The sequence below is a fragment of the Solenopsis invicta genome, chromosome 11 (assembly GCF_016802725.1).
Source record: "Solenopsis invicta isolate M01_SB chromosome 11, UNIL_Sinv_3.0, whole genome shotgun sequence".
NCBI lineage: Eukaryota > Metazoa > Arthropoda > Insecta > Hymenoptera > Formicidae > Solenopsis > Solenopsis invicta.
In genome coordinates this window covers 9,560,053-9,587,617 of record NC_052674.1, presented here as the reverse complement: position 1 = coordinate 9,587,617, position 27,565 = coordinate 9,560,053, and the positions used below count along the sequence as shown (strand labels likewise).

Here is a 27,565-nt window from a genome sequence, read left to right as displayed (position 1 = left end):
TCTGCCACCAACAGATGTCTGCCGACGATAAGGCAGCAAAATTTCATTCTGCGATAAGACGTAAGTTGAGCGAAAGGCCGGAGGCGTGCTGGTCTCTTTTACATTTATTTTCCCCTTCGAACGCGAATCGATTAAAGCGCGAATCGCAGTTTAACACTCGGCGAACCTATTCTACGCTCACTCGTAGCGTCGGGGGTGAAGAAATTTTCCCGAAGAGCATTGATCCCTTCGAAAAAGGCAACGAAGCGTCTCGGTGGAAAATAAAAAGGGGGAAACCAGTGGCGACAGCCTGACCGATAAAATAATGAACATACATGCATCCACCATATCCCGGCTCTCTCTCCGGAGAGAGAGACCCACGGCAACTAACCCCGTGTTCTCGATCGACGTGGTGTGCGGACCGATACGGCGCTGCGGCAGCGAAGGGAGGACGAAGCGGGGCGCCGCGACGCCCGCCGCCTATGTCGGAATAAGCAGCCGCGCGCAGCTGCAGCCGCGTCCGTCCTCGCTCTTGCCCCGCGAGGATCGTTCAGTGAACGAGGCGGAGCGGTTTCGAGCGGTCCCGAAACAATTGGCGGTGCTCCTCGCGGTGCTCATAGTGCTCAAGACTCAGGTGAATTAGCAGTCAGCCTTGTCATCGAGCGGTTCGCTCGCGTACGCAAGTGCGGGCGTAGCGAGCTCGCAGTGATAAGAACGTTTATTACGCCGCCACGTAGGGGATACGGACGTACGTAGACAAACGCGCGACGAGCGCGACGTAAGGCGCTTCTCCCTGGGGCATCGACGACGCGAGGGTGCGCCAGGGAGATCCGGAGGACGGGAGGGACGGAGGGGAGAGCAGGCGACGGGGAAGGATGTCGATGCGCCGTCGGTGGTCGGTTTCGGGGGTTGATTCGCGCCGCGGGGGCGATGAGCGCGCTTCCCTCCGCCCTGAGACTGACCTCCTGCTGCTGCTGCTGCTGCTGGCTCCTGCTGATCTGCCTCATCGTCTTCCTAATACCTGCGCCCTGCACCAGCGATACGCCGCAGCAGATGATAGTAAGCCGAACTCGAAAATCGGCAGGTGATAATGACGCGATATACGAATCCAGCTACCTTGACGACGATGCCGAGGTCTACGAGGAAGAGCAGATATCCAACGGAAATGACGAGCTCGAGGACGACTGGCTCGATGGGAATATTACTGAGGGTGAGTTAGGACACAACGATTCGCACAATGACAACGGCAATCGATAGCAGGAGAATAATTGTACGTTCCACGGAAGTGACCGGCAATTGCGTTACACTTACAATTAAATTAAAATTCGATAATGGCGAATCCTGAAACGATTCGACACACCGAAAATGTAGAGGTTTTCATGAGTATATCCCTCTACAAAAAATCAGAATTTTTATCTAAACCGACGAACGATAAGCGGAGATGGTAACTTGTAAAATGAAAGAATCATTGGTATCGATAATTACAATTTTGAAGAAGGAAGACCTAAAAGCTGAGATTTATAGGATAACTCGATGATAGCATTGTGATGCTAGTTCGTTACCTAGGTGATGTAGGTAAAGACAAAATCGTTTAAACGTCGTTTAAACTTATCAAAATATAATATCGTGGATGAATGAATTTATCACTCCTCTTAAAGTCTAAAATATTCAATATGAAATCACAAAATGCTTGTTCAAATAATGCTGATATTTTCACTGATATGTAATAATCATTTCCTATCTTCCTGTTAACATGAAAACAATTTTTAATTAGACTGTCACTGCACATTAAAAAAAATTTTTTTTTTCTTTCAATATTTTTTTTTATATGTCTTTTATATTGTAACAAAAAAGTATATTCTGAGAAAATTTAAAAAAATAATAAATAAAATCAATAACATTAAACATGACAGATAAATAAAGTCAAATTGTCAAGTAAATATGATTGTTGAATTAGCAAGTATACAAATAAATGAAAAAAAATATATAGGAGAGATACTGCCAAGTTCTTAAAAAGGTAATTATGCTATTTAAATTGTTGGAAATGCATTACTTTACAATTCAAGAAATTGTTCAAGAAAATGGAAATGAGATGATAACAAGACGAGGAAAACTAAATAAGGGCACGCCACGCAAAAGAATCTCTAAAAAAATGTGCGAGCAGGAAACAGATAAAATGATTATAATTACGCCCAATTTTGTTCGACAATTAACGTACATTTAACGTAATTTGCAATCGAAACATATTCGTCGTAGACACGACAATGCTCTATTTTCACGTAAGACAATAACGATCGAACAAAGGCGATGTATCTCAAGGTTCTGCCTTCTCGCGCTTGCTCCACAATATACAAACACTTTGCTCGGAAATATTCATCCATTAAAGCTATTTTCATTCCCGAATGAGATTAAATTTAATTGTTAAAATAAATATAATTTTTATGTTAACCTCATCAATTTGATTAAAAAAAAAACATGATATGCTAGTTTTTTAAGTAAACAATAAAAAACGTGACTTTTTTCTGTAAAAATAATTCTTTAAGCTGCTCAAAATTATAGTAAAAATATGTTTTCCTAAAAGCAATTGTGACAATTTTTTAACTCAATTATGTTTATTATTAAAAATGCCTTTTATTTTTTTAAATCACGCTGATTGCTTTTTATAACAAATGCTTTATTAAAGACACGTAAAATTTAAGTTTTTATTAAACATTTTGTCGAGTCGCGTACATTTTCTTTCGTTTCAATAAATATTCCAAGTTTCATCATGTGACATCTATTTCGTTCTGCTCTTCTTACGTTTATCTCTTTCCGATTATATATTAAAACATCCAACGCGTTATTTTTACGTTCTAAAAAAAGGTAGAAAGTACCTCCAGTGGTTAGTCTTAACGCACGCGTCGATTTCGCGTCGAGAAAGGAACGCGATTCTCTTCTTGATTTTCGCGCCAAGCATGCCGGTATTGATTTTAATGGATGCTGCAAGCTCCGCTCTGCCCTGTATCAGTAGAACTGCACAATGTTGCCTACGTTCGTTTCGAGAGTGCGGCTTATCGCGAGGATAAAGGATAACGAAAAGGATAACGTATTGTACGTTTTTTTGCTTTTTTTCTTCACGTGCGCATCTAGAAGGATGCAATCGAGCAAAACGAATTAGTATGAAGAGCAAAATTTATATAGCATATAGTTAGACTGAGAAAAAAATTGGTTGAAAAACTAAAATATTTAGTTCGATACGTGCAACTAAGTAATAAGTTGGTTTAATTAAATTTTGGTTAAAAAATTTGAACGATTAACAAAAATGAAGTATAAACTTTTTGTGCAATAAATAACTGATAAATCAATCTAACGTTTAGTTGATCGTATCAGACTAATATTTTTCAACAAATTTTTGTTCTCAGTGTAGTCATAGTATAAAAATTGATAAACGACGAAACGGAAGAGAGCGTCAATCTTACCGTTCAAACTTAATTTTCGAATGAAAAAATATGAGCGTTCTATAATAAAAATAAATTATTACACACGAATAATGAGTTAAGAAGCAACACAAGTATGCTTAAATAATTACATAAGTGAATAATTAAATAATTAACATTAAATTATTTTTTTATTTAATTTGACATTCTTTCTGGAACTTTCAATAATTTCTACTTAATCAACGTACGCTCCACGATAATTTTAATTACTCGAACGCGTAATTTCTTAATTATACTGGATATAGTCGCACATGCTGATCCTTAGACGTTATTAAAACTTTCCGTTGAATTCTCCGCAAATCACGCGAATCTAAATTTTCGCTCGATAAGGAAGCGATAAAGCGCACGCGACGCAGCACTAACATGTACGTGCAATGAACTTTAATCAGTATGAAATTAAATACGGCCTGCTAAAGAAATTCAGTCGAGGCCGCGCATTTTCAACCGCTTCGAAAACTGAAGGAGTGAGCGATCATTGCGAAACGACACACAAACTACGTTGCACGGACGCTATTATTCGTAAGAGACAATGAGCTCTGTAATATTGAAATCTCTCCGCATCTACATACGCGTCCATGGCGCCGCTAAATGACACAAAGTGCATTTATCACGCACGACTGTCGTTGTCATTAAATAAGCGATTTACGTGTTAATCCGAATAACGTAGCCCGAGAAAAAAAAACGCGTCGTACGCGATTCTCAAATAAAGATATCTGTATGTTTAAAATACATTTATTATTATTAGAATATATGAATTATAAAGTGCAAACAAACTAAGAATACTGAAAGACTCGAGAGAAGAAACTTTGTAACTTATTCATGATATATTTATTTAATAAATGTATCATGATGCAGTAATCAGAAAATTAATCTCTTTATATCTTAATAGATATGACAAGAAAAAGTATTTATCTAATTTAAATGTAACATGAAAAATATATCAGCCCTTGTTTTAAGGAATACTCGATTAGAAAATTTATAACTATATTTACGTTATCACTGCATTGCCGCACATTGCAGTTTGAAAGCGTGCCAAAGGGAGTTAGCAATTATCGCCTGGCCTACTGCTGCGAAATCAACAGAAGACACAGTACGATACTGTTACAATGGCCTTAGCAGTAAATCTATAATAAATTAGTTGGCGCGCTGCCAATTAAATGTTTCAAAGTCCTCAGTTGAATTAATAAATTGCAAAACTTGAGAACACTTACGTTATTTTGGAATTCACATTCTAATCAAAATATTGCAACAAAATTATCAAAATGTAATATAGTAAACGTAGTACTGTATTATCAAAAATATACAGAACTATGTCCTTTTGTTTTTACTAATAACAAAATGTTAAAAGAGAAAAATTAAAGTGCTCTTAGATTAACAAAAGCAATTTGTCATAAAAACTATATATTGTGAAAATAAATTATTCTCAATTTTTTTCCATTACTGAGCGAAATTTTATATTGCAACGCTGTAGAAAATATGCGTAAAACGATATTGCAGAAAAAAATTAATAATAATTGTAAGCTACATTAGCAAAAAATTCTAATTTTTATAATTATTTTAATCATGTACGTATCAAGAGCTACAATTATTATTCTCCAATTATCGAAATGCCATTTAATGATATTTTAAGTAGAAATTTGAATACTCAAATGATAACATTTTACAGAAAAAGGACGATACTTGGGCTCACTTTGCGACAGCGAGTGCAATTCCGAGCTGCAGCACGTGTTCTGTGATTCAATCACTGGCCACTGCGAATGCGAAAAGTTCTATCCCGTTCGTCTCGGGCCTACCAAGGGATGTGCCAAACGTATGTAAAAGCTAGCGACTAGTTACCCTCATGCCTAACAAGTAGGTCGTTCCGATATCATAACTTCCATGGTAACGGTCGGTGAAAATAAATGTTCGCGCGTTCCTGATGGCCTGAATGAAGTCCAGCGGCATGAAAAGACTTTGTGTACCCGTTTATTATTTTATATAACGAGAGCGCAAAGTGCGAGAACCGTAAATGAATTTCTAAAACTGCAATACGGGTTAAACGTTTACCTGTTGTTATATCAAAACCGTGAAAGATTTAAAAATAATAAATGTCATGGCAAATATTTCAAGGTCTAACGTAGAGATGTGAGACTCTCTGCTTTGAAAAAACAGTGTTTTGTCGACAATATTGAGAAAAGGTCGATCCTATTATATATTTAAGTAGATGGAGCTTTGGTAAAATTCCTACTGAATAAAAGATACGTTTCTCAATAAGTAAACTCGAGCTATCGATTCTTACTTTCAGCCAAAAAACTCGGAGAGCAGTGCTTCTATCGTGCGACATGCACTTTTGCGGATCAGCATTCGACGTGCACGCAGGTTCAACACAATGCAGTATGCGATTGCGAGGAGGGATATCACAGGGTTGCTCTGTCTAGGCCTAATAAAAAAGTCTTTTGCGCGGAAGGTATGCTATTCATTCTCAGTATTTGTCTCAAAGTCTGTCAGTCTGTTTCCTCAAAGATTGATAACAGTCGCATCCAAGAGAGTCAAATTATTTATTTAAAAAAAAAAAACATAAGTATCAAACTACGAAGTAGCAAGAACATTTCTATTATCCGATATTTTAACCTTGAAACGCAAAAAACGCGACTTACAGAATGCAGTTTTAATTACGTTCAAACATGCTCAAACGTAGTCAAATGAATTAATAAGCCAAGAAGGAAAAAAGAGTTTAAGAAGTTGAAGAAAAATGGAAGAAACACAATTTATAATTTTATAAAGATCTAGTAATCAAACTATAAGAATTTTAGAAATCTCCAATAATAAAGTGGCAATATTCGATTAACATGCTTTACAATTAATTCCGAATCTGCTGTTCTAAAGATGAATAATAATTATTTCACGTGACGTTATCAGCCACACTTTCATCTTAACCAGAGAATCGTTTTACGTAAATTACGAATTAAAAATTTATATTTAAAATTTACACGGAATAAGAGTTTTCGAATCCAAGACTCGTAAGTTATGAATCTCTCGCATGAAGCCCTCCCATCATCGTTTATTTTATATATCAGTGTAGATAAAAAATTAACATTTATTATTATAATATCCGATGTACTCGGCTGATTTTCGTAATTACTGCAAACATACCGTTGAACTATAATAAATTCCGTTAAGTTTGAGGAAATATATTTTGATATCGATCCGCGCGTCGCGTCATCTTGCCGCGTCCTCCTTTAATTCACCGTAATCTAATCCAATAGATCAGGTGGTGATAACTACGGACCTTCCGACTCTACTCTGCATAGCGTCGGGGATAGCCATCTTTACGGCGATGATATGCTTCGTACTCAAACTATTCAGCCGGGCGAGGTATACAAGGCCGCGCCATTACGCCAATGCCAATCATGCGCCACCCATGCTGTTTTCTAGTGATACAGGTGAGTAATGATCAATTAATCCTGGTATTCTACGAAAGGGGATCAATGATATCAATGATCTGGATCAGAGAAATTATATCGCCATGAAAAAGATGGCTCTAGAGAGAGAGAAACGTTGATCGCAAGCAAAGATCCGCTTTAAGCATTTTCTTTAATCAAATTATTTGTTAAACTTGATAGCACGAGCAGAGGGTAAGAAGATGCCTCACTTGTTCGAAATAGAAAAAATTAAAATTACTGCATCTATAATGTTTTATAATTAATAATATTTTTGATCGACTATTTATTTAAAGAGCAGATGGATTATTTTCATAAACGTACTGTTATAATCTTGCGTAATAGGTTTTAATTTTCTCTTGCAAATTAAAAACATTTATTCTGGCTAGAAATAGCCGGGATCGGTTTTTATAGTGAAACCGTAGACGTAGATCATTACATAGAATTAATGCTTTTCTTACAAATTCATAATTTAATAGCCTTCTAATTAGAAAGGAAGAGGTTGCGTATAGAATTTATAGATATACAGAAGAAAATTGTAATTTGCTATCGCTATTTTGACACGAAATACGCAAACAAATTTTCATAATTTTCCTAAAACCATTTCACGCCATCAAGCATCCGTAAATTCAATAATAATAATTTTCCTCTTCGTAGAGAACCTACTTTCGGTTCTGCGGAATCAATAGAAGATATCTATATATCGATACGATGCATAGTACGTTCTAAAGAGACGTATCTATTCTCGTCTCACTTCGTTACTTATGACGTCGCGCATCAAACTGTACTTCAAAACCAGACGCAGCAAGAGAATGAGATTTTAACAGGCCCAACAAAAAATATAAAGCGCTATTTCCACGCAGGAAAAGTTAATTATACCCTCCCATCTAAAAATAATGTAATTAAAAGGAGCAATTTTTTCATATTTGCAAAAGCCTTCTTTCACAACAACAATTGTTTCCGAATATCTCATAAAAGCAGTAGCGACGTCGAGCACTCACTTCCGTCCTTATTTTACTGTTCCCGAATAAAAATGTGTTCTACAATTTCATTTTGTTTACGTAATAGCAACGTTTGATATCAAAAAATATTGAATCACGCCAAGCTATATGGCGTTGAATCAGCGTAGGTAACATACATCCGACGTAGTAAACGGACAGCAGGAGAAATAACTCGTTCAAATAGTCGGACAAGCGGCTTGCCGAGATATTTCATCCGAAAGGTCAAATGAAACGTCCATCCCCTTCGCGAGTGCAAGAAAGTTGAAAGGCCGCGTGACGAACGACGCATATCGCATCTCCGTATGTGGAAATAACTTCCTCTGAAAATAAATTTTGCAGGCATACCGCTGACGCTGCACGGACGACCGTCGTCGCGATCGAGCCAGCGGAGCAGCAACGCCGGGGCCCTCAGTTGCGCGTTCACCAGGAGGCCCAGCAGCGGTGGTAGCCGCGGACCCCTGGTACCGGCGTCCAGAGCAGGTGCGGCACGGGCCGCCGCTATCTTGCTTATATCGTGTCACCTGCAGGCGACCAAAGAGGACAACAAGCACCGACGTACCCTTAGTGACGTGGCCGAGGGATCAACCGACGCCACGATCGGTAGACGATCTCGTCTCTTTCTCTCTCTCTCTTTCTGTCTATCTCTTTCTTTCTCTCTCTCTCTCTCTCTGTCTGTCGCTCTTTGAGTGTCTTACGTCCTGTCGACGTTCGCGCTATCTTCCTACTTGCTTATCGATCTACTTGGGTGAAATTCGGTCTACGTGGCTCGTGTGAGTGACATAAACATGGATACATAAAGAATACGCTTGCCTTCGTCGTGGAACATTGTTATCGGTATCATTATCGCTGCGTTCATTCATACCAAGTGTTATCCTGGCAGTGACAGATTCACTACGTGTAACTATCTGTTATCTAGCTGTCTCTCTTTCTCTTCTCATTCTATCTCATCTATCTCTTTCTCTCTGTTTCTCTCTACATATACTTCTTCATTTATCTTTTACACTTCCTCTCTGTATTCGTCAACTCGCTTCTTGTGCTGGCAACGGTGGTGTAACTTAGGAAAGGAAGATTATTTATGGTGACGACTGATGACAGTAGCAATGATGCTTCATGCCAAATCATGTCAAATTGTTGCTATTGCTGCTACGTGATCATGGTAATTAGCTGTTGTCAATGGTTGTTTTAGATATCCGTGTCTCATCCGAAAGTCTAGCTCTTGGTAATCTCATCTGTATGTCCATAATGCGTTTTACTCGCTGGATTTTATATATACATCGTTCCACAGTAACATTATCTTACGAAAGAAAAACTTCGCAGCTTTAGACAAAATTGTCAACCATTCTTGTTAACTGCATTTGGTTATCCTTACATAATGTAACGCAATTGTTATTTACTGTTCACGCATTTCTTCTGTCGCCATTCGTACATATATGACGATGTAAGGATGACTAAATACAGTTAACAAGAATCGTATTAATATATATGTGTGTATGTTTAATATATACAATATTATATATAATATACATACATATATTAGTACGATTCGCGTAACGTTCTTTCCTCTTAAAACTGAGAAATTAAAGCGTGCTTCCTTGGCTGTCAACGTCTTAGATAAAATAATAAACGTTGTTATATACACGTACAAAATCTGTACAAAATCTGTACAAAATCTTTATCTCAAAGAAGTGCAGACAGATGGTCTATGCATTTACAAAGATAAAAAAAAAACCTTGAAATCGTGAATGAAATGCTTCACAAGTGTGTTACGAGATAGCAAGATAGCAGCGGCCGATTTCGTTGCTCGTACAAGTAAATCTTTTCTGGTAAGACGTAGAGAGACACGAAATCCTTACGCACTAGCTAGCTCGCTGCACACATCACGCACATTCACACACACGTATAAATATATAAAATTTACAATACGTCAATAATTCAAGGATCAGTTTCTCGGTAGATATGATTCATGATTATAGCTCATGAAACTACTACTTTTTAATGAAATTAATAATAGAAGAGCAAATGTTTAATCAGTTGATATATATTTTGAATTTTCTTACTGGAAAACTGAATCCTTCTACACTAAAGTAATTTTTTTTTTTTTTTTAATAGTTTGCTTTGCTAGCTTACGTCAAAATTTGCTTTTTCAGATATACATATGTATGTATCGTAAAAACGCGTCTGAGTAAAAACTTTGCGATCGTTTCATATGTATCACATACTTGCAGGTATTTAAGTACCACTTCTATCAATTAAACTTTTGCATTTTTTTAAATTTCAGTAAAATATAATTATTTACACATATAATTATTCCCAATATGCAAAGCCTTTTCTATAAAATTTCTTTTCAATAATTTCTGAGTTACTCCTTCGTAATGCTATCAACTTTTTAATTAACTGTTTTTAATGTCTGCATAAATACAATGCCATTTTCTACGTTTAATTCGACTTATGCGATGTGCACGTGTTATCATTCTAGAGAACATAATTTTTATATACAGATTATTATTTATGTTATGAAATACACAATTATACAGCAGAAATACTTCGTAAACAAGTTTAGCAATTTTTAATGAGTTTTAGCATGTATCTTAATTTTCTTTTCCAAAAAATATCAAAAACAAATACAAATCTTTAATTAATTTATCTTTGTTATTGTTCCCATATTATTACCGTTATTATTTATTTCTTTTAAAATGCACTGATATTTTTATTCCCGTTCTCGTATGCTCATTCACTTTCCTATTTATCCAAATTGTAGCACATTATTTCTTCGTAAGCTTCCACTCCCACCACTTCATCGAATATTTATCGCGATGATGAAGGTATCGCAAGAAGTTACAGTTGCGCACTTAGAAATTACAGTCTTAGATAGTTCAGATTAGAGATTATCCAGTATAATATATAGATTCTTTTGCTTCCCATTTATATTTCTCTTAGCATAGAAGATGTTGGAGGGTACACCGATATCTCAATGGCACGGCTTTTTTTTCACATAGGTTCCCGTCGACCCAGCTTAGCATCGGTTCATAGTTCGACATCCTCGTCTCGAAGCTACAGCGCGCGTCGGCTCGAGAAGGAGAGGAACGACAAGGAGCAACGCCAGGTGCTTCAGGAGCTGCGGCTTGCGAAGCAACGAGATCAAATGCAGCAGCAGCAGCAGCAGCAGCAACAGGTGGTACCAACGCCCAGCCCTAGGACTCCGCATTCTACGGACGAACTGCTGCCTTCGGTCGAAGAAGGGAAGGAAGTCTTTTATAACGAGGTAAGTCATCCTCGATTTATCTTGGAAACCAACGTCTATCATTGATGATGATTTAAGTATCAAAAATGAGCTTCATTACTGTCGAACCCGTATTTAAGATGTTGCCGCACTGTTAAATTTAATTTTAAATTAGTTAAACTGAAAATTGTTACATTTACTTACAAATATTATTAAGCACCAAGATCTGACTTGACCGAAAAATATAATATTCTTTTTCTCTTACTTGTATCAAGTTTTAGACAAATATAATTATCTTTGCAGCAAGTGCCGACAACATCAGAGATACCAAAGATCATCCCGACGACGATGACGACGACGACAACGTCGACGACGATGACAACGTCGACGACGACGACGACGACGACGTCGACGACGACGACGACGACGACGACGACGACGACGACGACGACGACGACGACGCCGACGATGACGACGACGACGACGATGTTAACAACGGCGATAACTTCCAATGCAAATACAACCCGAATGGGCGAGATCGCGCCTATGGCAACGCCAACGATCATTTTTGGCACGAGCATTGCACCACGGGCTTCCGATGACATTTTTCAAGTGTAGTCTTCATCGAGTATAACGACGGAGTCGATGAACTCTCAATTTATTAACGACCTTTTTATTGTATTTGCAAGAATCATCCGCAATGGCATCAAGATGGAGATGCGTACGTAGAAGACGCGAAGAACACACTTGCGAATAAATTACGAAACTCTTAATATCAATAGAGATAAATGTCGAGAGTAAACTAAAACCGTATTCTGCCCGCGTTAAACAGTCAGCTTATGACATGTAGAAACTATTCACATAAAAAACAGACTTCTTCCCAGATAATAATCTCGCAATTTGCAATTTTATAATTCTCTCTCTCTCTCTCTCTCTCTCTCTCTCTCTCTTTTATTTCTCTCTCTATTTATATTTTTATTTTGAAAAATATAAGCGCCAATTTAAGTTTGTACATTGTAAAAATAAAGAAAAATTAGCTGACAGAGATGTGAACTTAAAATCCTTTAGCCTCACTTCTAGCACTTAGCGTGCTACATTACTCTCATTATTATTTCAGTTGTCCATAAATATTACAAAGGGCCACTTTGGTTCTTCCTACTTTTCGACTATATTTTATTTCTTTATTTTAAAGTACAACAATTTACACATTCGAGCATAAGTTCAGAATAATATCATCAATATATATTTAACTCAACTTAATCTATTTTAATGCATAATCATTGAAATTTTTAATTTATCCTTTTCTTTCACGTAGCATGTACTATATTGAAAATCAATACTTTACAGCTGACTTTATAACGCGGACAAAGTATTAATGCAGATACAGGGCACTTTCTGGATGAATGTACTTGGGCACAAGTGTACTTAACGAATTAGAAGGTGGCAACATACATATTTTTACTCGATACTTGCACAGATAAAAATTTACGAATGCAATTGAAAAGAGAGCAAGATTTAATGGTATAATTAAGTAACGCGATCAGAGTGCAATGATAGATACGAACCTTTTTGAATGCCTTGATAGTTAAACAGACAAAAACATCGGAAGCGTTTACATCTGTATATAAATGAGAGAAAAAAATTTACGCTTAATGTGCAAGAATTCGAAATTAATGACAGACAAATCCGAGATAAACTGAAAAAGAAGAGAGAGCGTTTCAATGCTCTAAATAACTGAACTGAGAAATCGTAAATATTCGCTAAATAAATCCCTTTGGTATATGAGAATTTTTATTTGTACAAATGTATGATCTTACAAAGCTCAGCAAAGGCTGTTTTTAGAAATCAACTATGCCAGAAATAAAAATAATATCACTTCACAACAAGAATTCAATCAATTATTTCAATTAAAATTGATTTCGCAATTTACATAGCGTTACATCTCAGAAGCTATATGATAAAAGCATTGATTCGCTTGACAATATTACTATAAAAAAACATTGTAAATTCTCTTTTTAATTCTCATGATGTGAATATAATTGCACTTCATTTAAAGAGTACAATAAGGATTATTAAAGTACATCAAGATAAACTGCATTGTTATGTAAAGATTTCAAATCTCTCATTTCGATAACAATATATCTGTTCAATAATTACACATCATCGTCATACGATCGTTTGTTGAAACCAAATTACATGTAGACTCATACGCCAGCTCGTGAAACTGTTCGAATGTGATTACATATCAGCAGATCCTAAGGCACTACTCCGTTCGATTTCGATCGGAGACGTGATCATCGCATCGCACTAAACCTCTCATTAAAAAGTCACGGCACGAAAAAAAAGCTATTGGAAGGACAATCTCGAGTGGATCGAGGCTAAATACACTATAATATCCTTACGTAATCTCCTGTCCGGATTTAACAAAACAACAATGCGATTGTAAGAGTCATGAAAATTACGCCGCGTTGCTGCTATTGCAGACCCGCTACTTCGCTTCGCTAATTGGGATGGCGCGTAATATCGGGCGACAATTTTTTTTTCTTTTTTTTTACCTCTCAAGCATTTAACTTGTTTTTAGATATGACCAAAAATATGTATACACAGTGCGATACCTTTTATACCTTTAGACAAGTGCAGCAAAATATCTATGCGTAGGTGTTACAATATATTGTAGTAAATTTGTTGCGATTACATCACCATCATTTCTCTTGGTTTATACATTTTGTGATATTTGTGACGACCGTCATACAAACGAAGAGAAGAATTGCATTAAGTGAATTTCTATTTTGTTGATTATTAATTGAAAACTGATTAAATTAATTGGGTTATATTTTCGTGAAATACACATTTTAGATGTCCAAACATTTGAATGGCGACTCGAGAAAATTGTGAGATCTATTCCATTGCGTTCACCGTCACATTTCGCAATTTTGCAGACATTAATCGTAAGTTAGCATAATCAATTAATCCATTTTGACATTGTATCGTAAGCCTTTCAAATGCAATTTTTGGCCGCTAGACTCGCGTAAAATGTAAAACGTAATAATATAAAACCATTAAGAGACGTTATATACCACTATATATAATACATGCGAGCACACGTTCGTAATAAAGATTTACAGAAAAATCGGAGCCGCGTCAGAGAAGCGTAAATCTATTGTCATAGCAAAACGTATATCAACATTCGTGTTCGGATAATTTACGCTGCCGTTTCCGATTAAATAATAAATGAAGAAAAAGATGAAAAAAGCGTTGAAGGATATTTTACACGCTGCATAGCGTGAATGCTGCATAGGCATACATACGTACTTACACGCAAAATTCATGTACACGTGACACAAAAGTAAGATTGTATCTCAAGATCTATTGTGTTCGACAGCGATCGCACCTGGTTATTAGGCTCGGTCGCGGTCGATCGATCTATTATCTATTAAGGCAGAAGATGGAAGAGATGATATGAACTTGTATCACGTAACACAGCCCGCATTTCTCTCGAGATACTCAATACTCGACTTGCCGCCTGATTTACAAAAGTCGATGTACAACGTTATCGTTTTATCCCGGTTTTAAATGTTTATTGTATCATAAGATTGTAATATAATCGTTGGGCCAAATAAAGCTCGTTTTTTCGATATAAGCACACATGTAAATTGGTGATTATTTCTTCTTTGATTGAAGCATTGCCGAGGACGAGCAGAAGAAGCTGCGTAAAGTCGAGACGCAAGATTTCCATTACACTAAACTTCGTGCATTGTTAATACACGCCGTTCCACTCTCTCTCTCTTTCTCTCTCTCTTTCTCTCTTCGTCCGAAGAGATCCATTTAATTTACTAAAACCGCTTATGAAGAACAGCTAATGGCACGCAATCTGAACTTCATTAATGTTGCAGAAGTACGTCGTTCTTTATTCTATGTGAAACAGCACGGAAAACTCGCGACGCTCGTCAGTGTGTTATTGCTTCCAGGGAAACTTCACTGCTTTCTCTCCAAAATATTCTATATCGTAAAGAACTTCGATGTAATCAGCAACTGTATTCTCTTGCCAAGCCAATAGCAAGAAGATACAAGACAAAAATGGAGACTGAGACCCATGTGCAAATGGAAGACCACTCGCCCTCGATAGAGCACAGCTTACGTCCAATATCGTACACCTCCTGGCTTCTGGGTGTCGGCGTTGCACGTCCGCGAAAGTGTCCCAAGGCTGTCACGATAGCCCTACGTATCGTTCATCTGATCGTGTGTACCGTTATCGTGGTGTACGGCGTGATAGATTTCTTTACCTTCGGTAGCGTCTTCAAGAGCGACATATTCAAGATCATGTATTATATGAACAAGATGATGTGCTACATGTCGGCGTATTATTACGTTTATCAAGGGATCGGGCAGCAAGACAAGTGGTCGGAGCTGATGGACAGAATGAAGGCGGTGGATCAGAAGATCAGGAGAGAAACCCCTATGAATGACCGGCCCATAAAAAACGTGGAAGCGTTAGCGATTCTCGCAACGTTCGCTTGCGGCCCTTTATCCCTGATCATACACGCCTTGTATTACTATTTTATCCATCCCGAAGACATCTTTGCGTCCGACCTGCTGCTCTACTACACGATAGCCCAGTCGATGGTCAACAGCTTTATCTTCGACGTTGTCGTCTACGTGCTGTATCACAGATTCCAAACGATAAATGAACTGATCGGCCAGTTGGACGATCTATTCGGTGTGCCATGGATCGCGCTCAAGATTAGACGCATCAGAGAATTGCATACCGGTAAGTTTCTGGAAAAATTGTCTTCTATATTGTCTAATCGTAAACTCTCCGTTACGCAGGTATTTGTGACCTCGTCATCATGGTAAACAATATTCACGGCTTCCATCTTCTCGTCTGCTCGGCGAACTGCTTCACCATGGTCGTGGCTACACTATTCAGAATCTACATGGGCGTCGTGGAGAAAAACTACGCGTTCATGCTGATAAATAATGTCCTTTGGATTCTGTATGCCACACAGTTTAGCCTGATGTGCTGGATTTGTACGCTCGCGCGTCAAGAAGCCAATAGGACCGGGATACTTATATACGCGATTGTGCTTAACTGCAAGCCTGCGAGTCTTGGTAAATTGAACGGTGCAAGGAATCAATCAAATCTAGAAGTGCTACCGCCATTGGAAGGCCCGGACGAGCAAAATTTTAATCGGAGCAGCAATTATGATCTGAACTATGTCGCCATGGAAAATCTTTTGCGCAAAAACCTGGACCGAGACTGTGTCAGAAACGAAGTCAATGATTTTTCAATTCAGCTACAACAGCATCGGGTGGCATTTACGGCCTGTGATTTTTTCGAAATGAACAATGCTCTGCTCAGTGGTGTGAGTACACAATTTACTTGCGTCATTATAATTTTCGTAAAATTATCTCCTTTCGAAATGCAACGTGAATAACAACTTCAAAGCATTTGAATAAATTAAACTTATATTTCAGTTCGTCGGGGTGATCACTACTTATTTAATAATTCTCGTTCAATTTTATCGACCCAATAATCTAGATGAGCAATTCAACGGGAAACACTAAGAAAATGATTGCAATATAAAGAGATGTTGCAAGCTATACACAAAATGTACGTACATTATTTTTTAAAATAATAAAATTTGCCAGTTTAGGTATTTTCGATCAAAAACTTGCTTCTTCAGATTGACAAATATCATAAAAATGCGCCTCAATTAAAGACCTTGCAATTATTTCATACGTATTATAAGTGTTTCAGTATAAGAAAGATCATAGTGATTTAATTGCATAAAATTTTTTTTATATATATTTTATGCGATTAAATCACTATCATCTTTCTTTTCGTTTATATACTTTATCTGCCATTATATAAACAAAAGAAATTCAATTAAAGAAAATGAGGTTTAAATGCGCAAAAACTTAATGAACTTGTGATATAAACATAGAAATAAATTAAATCCTCTGAATACTATACATTATATCTATAAAAATTATTTACGCAGTTACAAAATTCTTAATATATTATGTGTTGTGCAGACTAACTCGAGCAATAAAACTTTGCCTGAGGCACATGAAAGCTAGTTACGATTCTGATTGCGATTTGTGATAAAGGATGTAGCAAGAAAAAAATGCGTTATTTTTTTTAATTAATATTAAATTTCAATAAATATTTATTATAATAAACTTATCGCTATATAATACATAACATTTATAAATCTTCAAAAAATAAAAACCAGGTTGGGAGGTAGCGCAGTATATTTGTAAAGCCGTTACTCTTAAAGTTGCTTTTGTTTAGCAACGGCATTACTTTTCTCTTTCATTGATTGTAACAGTAATGTTGTTACATTTTTTTTTAGTAACAGTAACGAATTCAATAGTTATTTTTATCGTTACTTTTTACATTTTGAATTTATTTTTGACATTTCCATTATGTACGTTTAATCTTTAGCTGTTGTTAGACAGACCACTTTAAATATAGCTTTAGATGCCATAAATCAATCATATTGCATACATTTTAAGAACAATTTAGGATTTGAAATTATCATGTTAAAATTTTTAAACATAAAATTGAAAGTGCAAAAAAGTATAAATTTTGCATTTATAAATTTAATTTAATCCAATTTTTTAATTTGCAATTTAAGCATTTTTAAACCTTTTTCTTTTTAATTTTTTGTGGTCTTGCTAATTTAACATACAAAATAATGTTTTTATTAATACTTTTAAAAAACATTTTACATAACAGAAAGTAAATTTTATGTTTAATTTATTAATTAATTTGATCTTATTTTAAACTAAAAAAGTAACGAAAAAAGTAGCGCATCATTACGTTTTAAATGATGGTAATGGTAATGAATAATACTTTTTGACTCGATATCGAGCAACAGTAACGAGTTACTTTTAAAAAGTAACTTTCCCAACCCTTATAAAAACATTTTGTTTTTACAAAGCGTAGATTCATCAAATGAATATGTCAAATATATTAACATTATGTGTACTTTAATAAAATGAAATGAAACGAAATTTGTTAAAGTACACAAGGAAAAAACAGAAATTGGTCGTTTAATTTAGTCGACTTCCTCGATGGTTGGTCCAGCGCCACCAGAACCAGGATTGGGTCTTGCTCCGCCAGCACCAGGGAAGCCACCCTCAGGCGCTCCGCCACTTTGATAGAGTTTCGTGATGATGGGATTGCAAATGGCTTCTAGTTCCTTCTGCTTGTCCGCAAACTCTTCCTTCTCCGCCAACTGATTCGCATCTAACCAGGAGATGACCTCGCTACATTTGGAAAGGACCTTCTCTTTGTCGGATGCATCAATCTTATCTTTAACTTTGTCGTCTTCCATCGTACTCTTCATGTTGAAGCAATACGACTCGAGGGAGTTCTTAGCGGAAATCCTTTCACGCTGTTGTTCATCCTCCGATCGGTATTTCTCGGCTTCGTTCACCATCCTCTCTATGTCTTCCTTCGATAAGCGACCCTTGTCATTGGTAATCGTGATCTTATTCTCTTTGCCCGTAGATTTTTCAATTGCAGAGACATTCAATATGCCTGAAGACCAAATACAGAAACATCGGTTAGAGAAAATGTTATTTAAGTTATTAACATTAGAACAATTAATCGGACAATATCTTCGACTTATTATATCAATGTTTTTAACGTCGTAACTTACCATTGGCGTCGATGTCAAAGGTGACTTCGATTTGCGGTACCCCTCTAGGCGCCGGAGGTATACCCGTCAGCTCAAATTTGCCGAGGATATTGTTGTCCTTAGTCATCGCTCTCTCACCCTCGTAAACTTGGATAAGTACTCCCGGTTGATTGTCGGAATATGTAGTAAACGTCTGAGTCTGTTTCGTTGGGATCGTCGTGTTCCTCTTGATCAAGGTGGTCATAACGCCGCCAGCGGTCTCGATACCCAACGACAACGGAGTCACATCCAGCAGGAGCAAATCTTGAACCGCCTCAGATTTGTCACCGTGCAGAATCGCCGCCTGAACTGCCGCGCCGTAGGCAACAGCCTCATCTGGATTGATAGATTTGTTCAATTCCTTGCCGTTGAAGAAGTCTTGAAGTAACTTCTGAATCTTTGGTATCCTGGTGGAGCCACCAACCAGAACAATGCTGTGAACTTGAGCCTTGTCCATCTTTGCGTCTCTAAGTGCCTTCTCAACGGGTTCGAGAGTGCTTCTGAATAAGTCGGCGCAGAGTTCCTCGAACCTGGCCCTAGTGATCGATGTGTAGAAGTCGATACCCTCAAACAACGAGTCAATCTCGATGCTCGCCTGCGTCGACGAGCTCAACGTTCTCTTCGCTCTCTCGCAGGCGGTCCTCAAGCGCCTCACAGCTCTCTTGTTGCTGCTCAGATCTTTTTTGTACTTCCTCTTAAACTCTTGCACGAAGTGGTTTACCATTCGATTGTCAAAGTCCTCGCCACCGAGATGCGTGTCGCCGGCCGTGGATTTTACTTCGAAGATACCGTCCTCAATTGTCAGGATCGACACATCAAAGGTACCACCGCCCAAGTCGAAGATCAGGACATTCTTCTCACCCGCGGCCTTCTTATCAAGACCGTACGCTATTGCAGCGGCCGTAGGCTCGTTTATTATCCTAAGGACATTCAGGCCAGCAATTGCGCCGGCATCCTTCGTCGCCTGCCTCTGAGAGTCATTGAAATAAGCCGGCACGGTGATGACAGCATTTGTTATAGTCTTGCCTAGGTAAGCTTCTGCTGTCTCCTTCATTTTCGTTAAGACCATGGAGGACACCTCCTCGGGGAAGAAGGTTTTCATCTCGCCCTTGTAAGACACTTCGATCTTCGGCTTGCTGCCGTCGTTGACCACTGTGAATGGCCAGTGCTTCATGTCGCTCTGCACCGTCGCATCATCGAAGCGACGACCGATCAAGCGTTTTGCGTCTTTATAGAAAAATAATAAAAGACTCGTAAGTTGTCTATTTCTTTAAACATTGTTTTTTAGAAATGCAATGTGATGAGATGAAGAAGAGGATCCTCTGGATTGTATCGGATTATGACTCGAGGAAGTGGTTGTGGAACGTTGAATTATTGCCGAGCCGGAAAATAAAAATGTTCATTTACCAGTACATTTTCACACAATTTGTACAAAAATAATTTACAAATATAAAAATCATGAAATATTCTACTTACCGCAAATTTTAGTATAATTGTAAAAACAGATTGAAAAAATTCGTAAAATAATTAAAATATTACTATTTATTTAAAAAATATATAAAAATAGAAAAAAAGTAAAAAATATTTTATTTATATATATGTAAAAAATATAAAAATAAAATATGTATGTTCCAAAATTATATATATTTTTTAAATATATATGTTGAACATATATCTTTAATATAAGTTCGTAAATGTTCGCATAAAAAAATTGAGCAAGTCCGACATTGAACGAATGTCGCGTGAGTCGCTTTGATTTGCGAATCAACGTAAGCGCGGTATACTAGTAGCTGGCACACAAATTAGGATTACGTAAAACTATCACGTATAAACGTCAAAACGCCCGGCTACAGTATAAAGGATAGGAGGAGGAGGGAATTGCGTACATTACTAATGAATGCAACCACGCAGAGGCATGCGCATGCCGCGCAAGGTCACGTTGCAAATAAAGCTGCAGTAAAAACGCGATTGAGATAATTCGAGTTTCAACCACGGAAAGTTTCATGTTCGATCGATCTCAAAGTCGAATAATTTAGAAACGACGTACATTTCTTCGTCGTAAAAGAAAATCAATGCAAGCTTTCCAACGTAGCAAATTCATTGCAAGATAATCATGCTATTGTGTACATATATCTTGTCAAATTGCTCATAAATTATAAAATCTCATTGTTAATTCGATCGATTGTTCTCTTATCAATTTTTCAAACATTTAAATGAATAAAGTTTAGTTGAATTGGCTACATATATTAGTCATAGATCATGATTCAACGTTTAATAAAATCACAATTTATATTACAGTATTTTTCCTCAATATAAGAATTCACGAATTGATTCAGCAGATCAGTAATAAAAAATATAACTCAATTTAATATTAACTCTTCGTGGTCCAACGTTTTCTTTTTCGCTGCTTTCCTGCTTCCAATTAGATTACTGATAATGCTTTTGATAGTTTTTGAGGACTATAAAAATCAGAAAAAATTTTGATATACTCTTCCAACACTCTAGAGTACAATCTCACTATTCTTTGACCAAAAATGTTTCTCACTCTTTTTTGTGTCTAAATTTGAGACAGAACAATTCAAAATTAAAAATATGTTTTCAAATTCCCAGTTGAACCACGCAGTGTTAAGAAAAAATTGGTAAAAATTGGTAAAAATTTCAAATAGAAAACAATTCACAATTAATCAAAAATTTTTATCAAGGATAATTCCACGAGTTGAACATTTGACACGCCGGAGACGGGAGAGTTCAAATCGATAGAGGCACGGCGCAACAGATAAGGTAACAGATTCTGGTGGGATCTTATCGGGTCACCTGACACATTGCAACTACGACGCAAAAGCGAAGTTTTCGAAAACGCAATAACAAGAAACCACGACTTACCAAAGATGGTGTTGCTGGGATTCATGGCTACCTGGTTCTTCGCCGCATCGCCGATCAGCCTCTCGGTGTCGGTGAAGGCGACGTAGCTCGGCGTGGTGCGGTTACCCTGGTCATTAGCGATGATCTCGACCTTGCCGTGCTGGAAGACACCCACGCACGAGTACGTGGTGCCCAGGTCGATTCCGACTGCCGGTGCCTTCGCCATTGTATTCAGCAGACTCTTTTCCACTTAACGGCCTCGATTGAGTGATCACTGAAACGTGACAACGTGATATATTGGATGTACCACACAATATCTATATATGTATATCGCATCGTGATAAAAAAATAAAGAAAACAACTTGATTGAGCGGCTTCAAGCGACCAAAGTTGCTCGAACGAGTTGCCACGAAACAAACCGCCCGGCCCGCTCGAAGATAACTAAACGACGCAATAAATATAATACATGTCGTCACGCGTCTCAAATTTCTCTAGTGTATCGATAGCGGAAACGCCGTTCTGTGAAAATAACGCATCCCTGCGAGCTATCTACCTCGAAACGTGTAAGACGAACTGTTGCGGAAAGCAGAAATCACGAGAGGATGAGGCAAATTCGAAACGACGCTCTCGCGACGCCGCGACTATCGTAAATCATTTAAAAATAATTACAAAACGATGCCACGACCGACTGTCGCGGTTCGTTACCTCTTCCGGAAAATGCATTTTTAATGTCACGATAAAGACTATCATTCAGACAATCGTCTCTTTTTCACGCAACTATTCGTATCTGGGTCACAGCCTCATTTTCGTAACAAAATAATAAATTTACGTCTCGGATTGAAACGTGAAAAGTAACGCAAACAAATGACGAAGTTATCTAAAATTTGCGTCGCAGTATCAACAGGGTTAATTTTCAATGGACGATCGTACGCACGAGATCGACGCACAATCATCTCACAATTAATCTTATTCGAGCACCCACCTCGTAACAACACGTTTAGTACGTCGACGATTCGATTAAATTCGCTTGGACACTGATCGCGTCACGTCACTTATAATACTTATAATACCTGTGCACTCGTCGTGTTCGTTGCGAAACTGATGACGCGACGCACGCCGCGCCTTTAATATACCGAATCGCCCGCTTCGAGAAGCTTCTACAGTTAACCAATCGGGGCGCGATATTTCGCGACTCATCGAGGCGCTTCCATTGGCGGATGCGTCGGACGTGAAGCGAGCGAGGGAAAGAGAGCGAGTGAATGACGCAGCGCGTGTGACGCACCCTGGGGGGGACAAAGACGGGGCGAAGAAACGTGGGAAGATGCTGGAATAAATATATCGTATGTCGCTAAAAGATTCACGACTATAATTAGCTCCGCGCGAATCGCGTTTTCGTTGCGAAGCACCAATAAAATGGTAGTAAAGCATCGTTTTTGCTGGCGCACTTTTAATTGTGCGTAAGAACATTCGCGATTGTTCGAGTACTTTTTAGCACTTTCTAGCACTTTCTAGGGAACACGCGATCGTTCTAGAGGCCAGAGGGATGAACGCGTTTGCGCAGAAAGACCTCGAGAGGGCATTCGAGAAGGCGCGAGATTGGACGGGGTTTTCAATTTATTGATTGACCATTCGCATTATGCGCAAATGCAAATTTGCTTTATAAAAGCAAGCGCATAATGTGATTGATCAATCAATAAATTAAAAAAACTCGCTTATCATAGGCAAATTTTTTTAATTCATCGATTGTTCAATCACAGTATGCGAAAATGTGACTTTGCTTCGTAATGTTGCATAATGCTCAATCAATGTCCAAACAGCACACAATATTAATAAAAGATTTAGAAATTATTTGTAATAATTATTTGAATATTTTAATTACAAGAATATTTTATAAATATTTATGTGTGTCTTTAGATCATAAAGATTTCATAATATCACATAAAAATATTTATAAAATATTTATAAAATATATATAAAAATTATTACAAATATTTATTTCTTTTATTTTTAAAAATATGCAATCTATATTTTAATAACATTTTAAATAAAGATTTTATGATTTTTTTCCTTCGTGTATTTATATAAAATATTTATATATGTTAGTATTAAAATATTTTAAAATATTAAAAAAATAAATAGTCATAAATATTTATAAATATTGTGTGTTGTCCAAATAACTTAAAAAATTTGCTTTGTATGTTTTAGACAGTAACACATGTCTAAAAAATATTTTTAAAACAAACTTTTAAATACGCGTGTTGTTTTGGGTCAAAGTTATTTTTCGCTAAGAACATTAAGAGAAAAATATTTGGTATTTGTAATAATTACATAGTAAAATAATTAAAGTTAAGAGCTACATTTTTATGAAAACTTTTACTATAAATTAGATGGTTTCAAATATTAAAATTGTAAAATATTAAGAGATGGATGAAAAATAAAATAAACATTTCTACGAAGTAAATGAAATTATAGTACATAATAATAAATAATAAATATAATAATTTTTTAACATTTACTATTTACATAGTAATAATAATAATTAATAGCTATAATTTACATGATTAAATCAACAATAAATATATAATTGACACCGTCTAATGAAAATGACTAGTTAAATTATAACATATAATTGCAATCATTTTTTTTTGCAGTGCAGAAAAAAATAGTTGCAGTGCTGGCCTTGTTTCTTTGATCTCCTTTCTATTCGTATCATAACAAAAAGTAAATTAAACTAAAAACTGTGTACGTAAGCGACAATTACAATTGGCCATTATATTAACTCTTGCTACTTTTTATTGTTACGTCAAGAATATTAAAATCATTGCGCTGTATAGCATGCTTTAAATACAATTAAATAGATTTTGTATCAAGGAACGAAAGAAAGCAGGTAATGCGTTAAATTTTCAAATATATTTTTTCATGTATATAACATTTTTATTTTTTATTATATTTTATTTTTTAATAGTTATTTGCTGGGTATTTTTTGGTATATTATTGGTATATTGAACGGGTTCAACTCGGTCAGACAACGTTTGGCAAGGATTGTGAAACACCGTACAGTCTATTTAAAGATCGCCGTAAAATATTCCAAGTGATTCTAATTTAAACTTTATGCATGATAAAAATAGCCAACTCAAAGATAATACTTAACAAAAACTGTTAACTTTATCTAAATAAAATAGTCACAAACATTTTCAACTCTTTAGAAATTACAAAAATTAGTTTAATTCTCTCAAATCGAATAATTAGAGAACGTTGATATTTTGATATGTAACATCTAATATTATATTAAATCGGCATTTAAAAATGATAAACTTCGACTTTTGAGTAACTTAATCAACAATTATAACTTATCGAACAATACAGACAATATTTTTTATTAACACAGATTATTAATTTTCTGTTGCTTGAAACAGAAAAAATTCCCAAGCAAACCATTTACGTTTAATGTTAATATTAATTACTTAATTATGATATATAAAAACGACTATTTATCGTTTTTATTAAACTGTCAAAATGTCTCGTACAAAAATAATATTTAAAAAAAAACCTTTAAAATAAACTATATAAGATCTTATAAAACATTAATTAAATGTATAACTTAGAAAAATATATCAAATTTAAAACATTTATTTTTTCAGTTTAAACTTTTAAACTGATTTTTAACATTTATTAAGTGTACTTTGAAGTTTTGAACCTAACTGCGTTGTTTGAGAAAAACCAAAGTAGAGACAGTAAACTAATACAATTAGAAGTTTTGCCGTAAGCAATTCTACTTGTTAATTTTAGCGTAAGTTAATCATTGTTTAATCAAAGTTGCCCCTAAACTTAGTTTAGTTGACCTATATAATCCATATTAGAATTAAAGATAGAATTTGATTTATAATATTATAATGTAGTGAAAAAAATTAAACATTTGAAAAATTAAAATATAACTTACATATATATATTATGTAAAATAAAATTACATTAATGTTCATTAAAACTGTTTAAATGGAATATTTTGTTTAAAATAAAATTAAAATATTTCAAAATAATCAAACTTTATTCTATAATATATATTTTATTTATTTATTATATGTCATTCTAGCTCTTGAAATCATTAGAAAATTGCGCGAGATAAACAGTGTACGAGGTATCGTCTTTCGTAAATCTGTCCAGCCACTTCGATAATGAAAATAATAACGATCAATTAATAATTTTATCGCGACTAAGTCAATCAATCAGCGTGCATTTCATCTCTCATTGATCGCGCTGGCGAGACACAACGAGCTTCCATGGTCTTATCCAAGAGAAGCAGAGAGTCGAGAGTGATCTTGACCACGATTTAGTTGATACAACGCCATCTCTACAACGTGGACATACACTACGGTGTCAATGTACAATCGGTCAATACCTCGAAAAGCACGTCGTCCGGCTGTTAGCTAAGGGAGCGCCGAACGCACATACATACAAGAACTTCGAATTTTTCTTATTCTAACGGCTTTCGCGCAATTTATTAAGTGACAATAAGTATTAGAGCTAAGTGTAAGTTTCGCTTACCTGTTTAACGAGTCGAGATTGTTTTGGAGCCGATCCGCCCCGCAATACGCCGAGTTCTGGAAAGAATATGCGAATGCAATTAGTATGGCGTGAAATGGCTTCGTCTCTCTCGCGCAGTCAACTTCACGCGTTATTTAAAAGTGACGCCGTGCCGCCGCGGTGCATGCCGGTACACGTAACATGTATATCTATACATGTATAACCCCGCTGCAGCGCAGCATACATTTTCGCTTTTGTCATACATTTTCGGCTGATCAAGTATTGCAATGTGTAGCTTTAATGTAGGTTTCATTTACCATTTAGACGACATCGCGACGACATCCATCCCCAAATCAATCCGGCTCTCGATCTCGATTGATACGTTCTGTAACAAAAGAAAGAATGCTATTGACATAGTGGAAGGGGTTCCTCTCCTGGGCGGTGAAATTCGCGCGACGTACGGCAGCGATCCGCGTCCCGAGCGCTCGAACGGGTATTGAGAAATACGCGTTCGAACGAACTGTAATGCATGGTTTATATACGTCATACTTACCAATTATATGATGCGCGATGCCACTCGATTCGGAGCCGGTCCATCGTGCGTCCGCCTCGTTCTAGAGAGAATACGCGAATGCGATTAGTAATGGCATGAAGCAATCGACTTCGTCTCGATCTCTCGCGCGGTCAACTTCACGCGCTAAAAGTGACGCCGTGCCGCGGCAGTGTGCGCCGCTACACATACATGTACCTATACATGCGTAACGCCGCCGAAATCGGCATCGCTTTTACCGTATTTTCGGCTGATTAAGAAATGCAATGTAGCTTTAATGTTTCATTTACAAGTTAGGCATCACGATAACATCCATCCTCGAACCGTCCGACTTTCGATCGACATGTTTTGCAACGAAAGAAGGAACGCAATTGACATGGAGAAAGGGGCCCCTCTCCCCTCTCTCGTGCGGTCAATTTCGCGCGCCGTAATTAATACACTCTCAACAGCGTAACAGCGTCGTGCATCTTTTCTCCAACGAGTGCTGAGAGATACGCGTTCGACCGAATTACGAAGCTAGGTTTAAATGCATTATACTTACCAATTAAATGATCCGCGATGCCACTTGTTCCGGAGCCGAACCGTCCCGTGTCCGTTGCGTATGGGAAAGAATGAGCGCGAATGCAGTTACGATAGCAAAGGGGTACACGTCATCCTGCGCGATCAACTTCACATAGCAAGACTGACGTCACGCTGCAGCACGCGCCACTTTTAAATTCACGTTCCAAATTAATTTTTCGTGTATCGAACAACAAATAATATGCATTTATTTTTTATGATGATTATTGTTATGAGAATAAGAGAATTAATATTATTACAGCAATTGACAAGACGACAATTATATTTTCG

The 27,565-nt window shown here is 36.7% G+C and overlaps 3 protein-coding genes across 7 annotated transcripts; 2 read left to right on the top strand and 1 right to left on the bottom strand.

Annotated features, from left to right (window-relative positions):
* The first annotated feature begins 507 nt into the window (after positions 1-507).
* Positions 508-14,735, top strand: LOC105205548 (serine-rich adhesin for platelets). Of its 2 annotated transcripts, none has more exons than XM_026139216.2 (7): positions 508-1,189; positions 5,122-5,265; positions 5,740-5,901; positions 6,701-6,877; positions 8,215-8,475; positions 10,872-11,137; positions 11,399-14,735. In XM_026139216.2, exons 1-7 carry the CDS (start codon positions 910-912, stop codon positions 11,711-11,713), a joined length of 1,605 nt encoding a protein of 534 aa, XP_025995001.2. In that variant the 5' UTR covers positions 508-909; the 3' UTR covers positions 11,714-14,735. The 2 variants fall into 2 exon arrangements, with proteins under 2 accessions (XP_025995001.2, XP_025995002.2); XM_026139217.2 differs by having other exon boundaries at positions 509-1,189; positions 8,215-8,355.
* A 140-nt stretch (positions 14,736-14,875) lies between these two features.
* On the top strand, positions 14,876-21,705 carry LOC105205564. 2 transcript variants are annotated; one of them, XM_039454963.1, is made up of 4 exons: positions 14,876-15,863; positions 15,923-16,458; positions 16,571-16,706; positions 21,486-21,705. In XM_039454963.1, the coding sequence occupies exons 1-3, from the start codon at positions 15,173-15,175 to the stop codon at positions 16,658-16,660; spliced, it is 1,317 nt and encodes a 438-aa protein (XP_039310897.1). In that variant the 5' UTR covers positions 14,876-15,172; the 3' UTR covers positions 16,661-16,706; positions 21,486-21,705. The 2 variants fall into 2 exon arrangements, with proteins under 2 accessions (XP_039310897.1, XP_011173265.1); XM_011174963.3 differs by lacking the exon at positions 21,486-21,705 and having other exon boundaries at positions 16,571-17,562.
* LOC105205549 (heat shock 70 kDa protein cognate 4) lies at positions 17,391-27,350 on the bottom strand. Of its 3 annotated transcripts, XM_039454945.1 has the most exons (7): positions 27,258-27,350; positions 26,720-26,780; positions 26,484-26,551; positions 26,188-26,243; positions 21,667-21,919; positions 18,766-20,010; positions 17,391-18,644 (listed from the first exon to the last, which is right to left on the bottom strand). In XM_039454945.1, exons 5-7 carry the CDS (start codon positions 21,869-21,871, stop codon positions 18,160-18,162), a joined length of 1,935 nt encoding a protein of 644 aa, XP_039310879.1. In that variant the 5' UTR covers positions 21,872-21,919; positions 26,188-26,243; positions 26,484-26,551; positions 26,720-26,780; positions 27,258-27,350; the 3' UTR covers positions 17,391-18,159. The 3 variants fall into 3 exon arrangements, with proteins under 3 accessions (XP_039310879.1, XP_039310878.1, XP_039310880.1); XM_039454944.1 differs by lacking the exons at positions 26,188-26,243; positions 26,484-26,551; positions 26,720-26,780; positions 27,258-27,350 and adding an exon at positions 22,628-22,784; XM_039454946.1 differs by lacking the exons at positions 26,188-26,243; positions 26,484-26,551; positions 26,720-26,780; positions 27,258-27,350 and adding an exon at positions 22,008-22,144.
* Between the last annotated feature and the right edge of the window lie 215 nt (positions 27,351-27,565).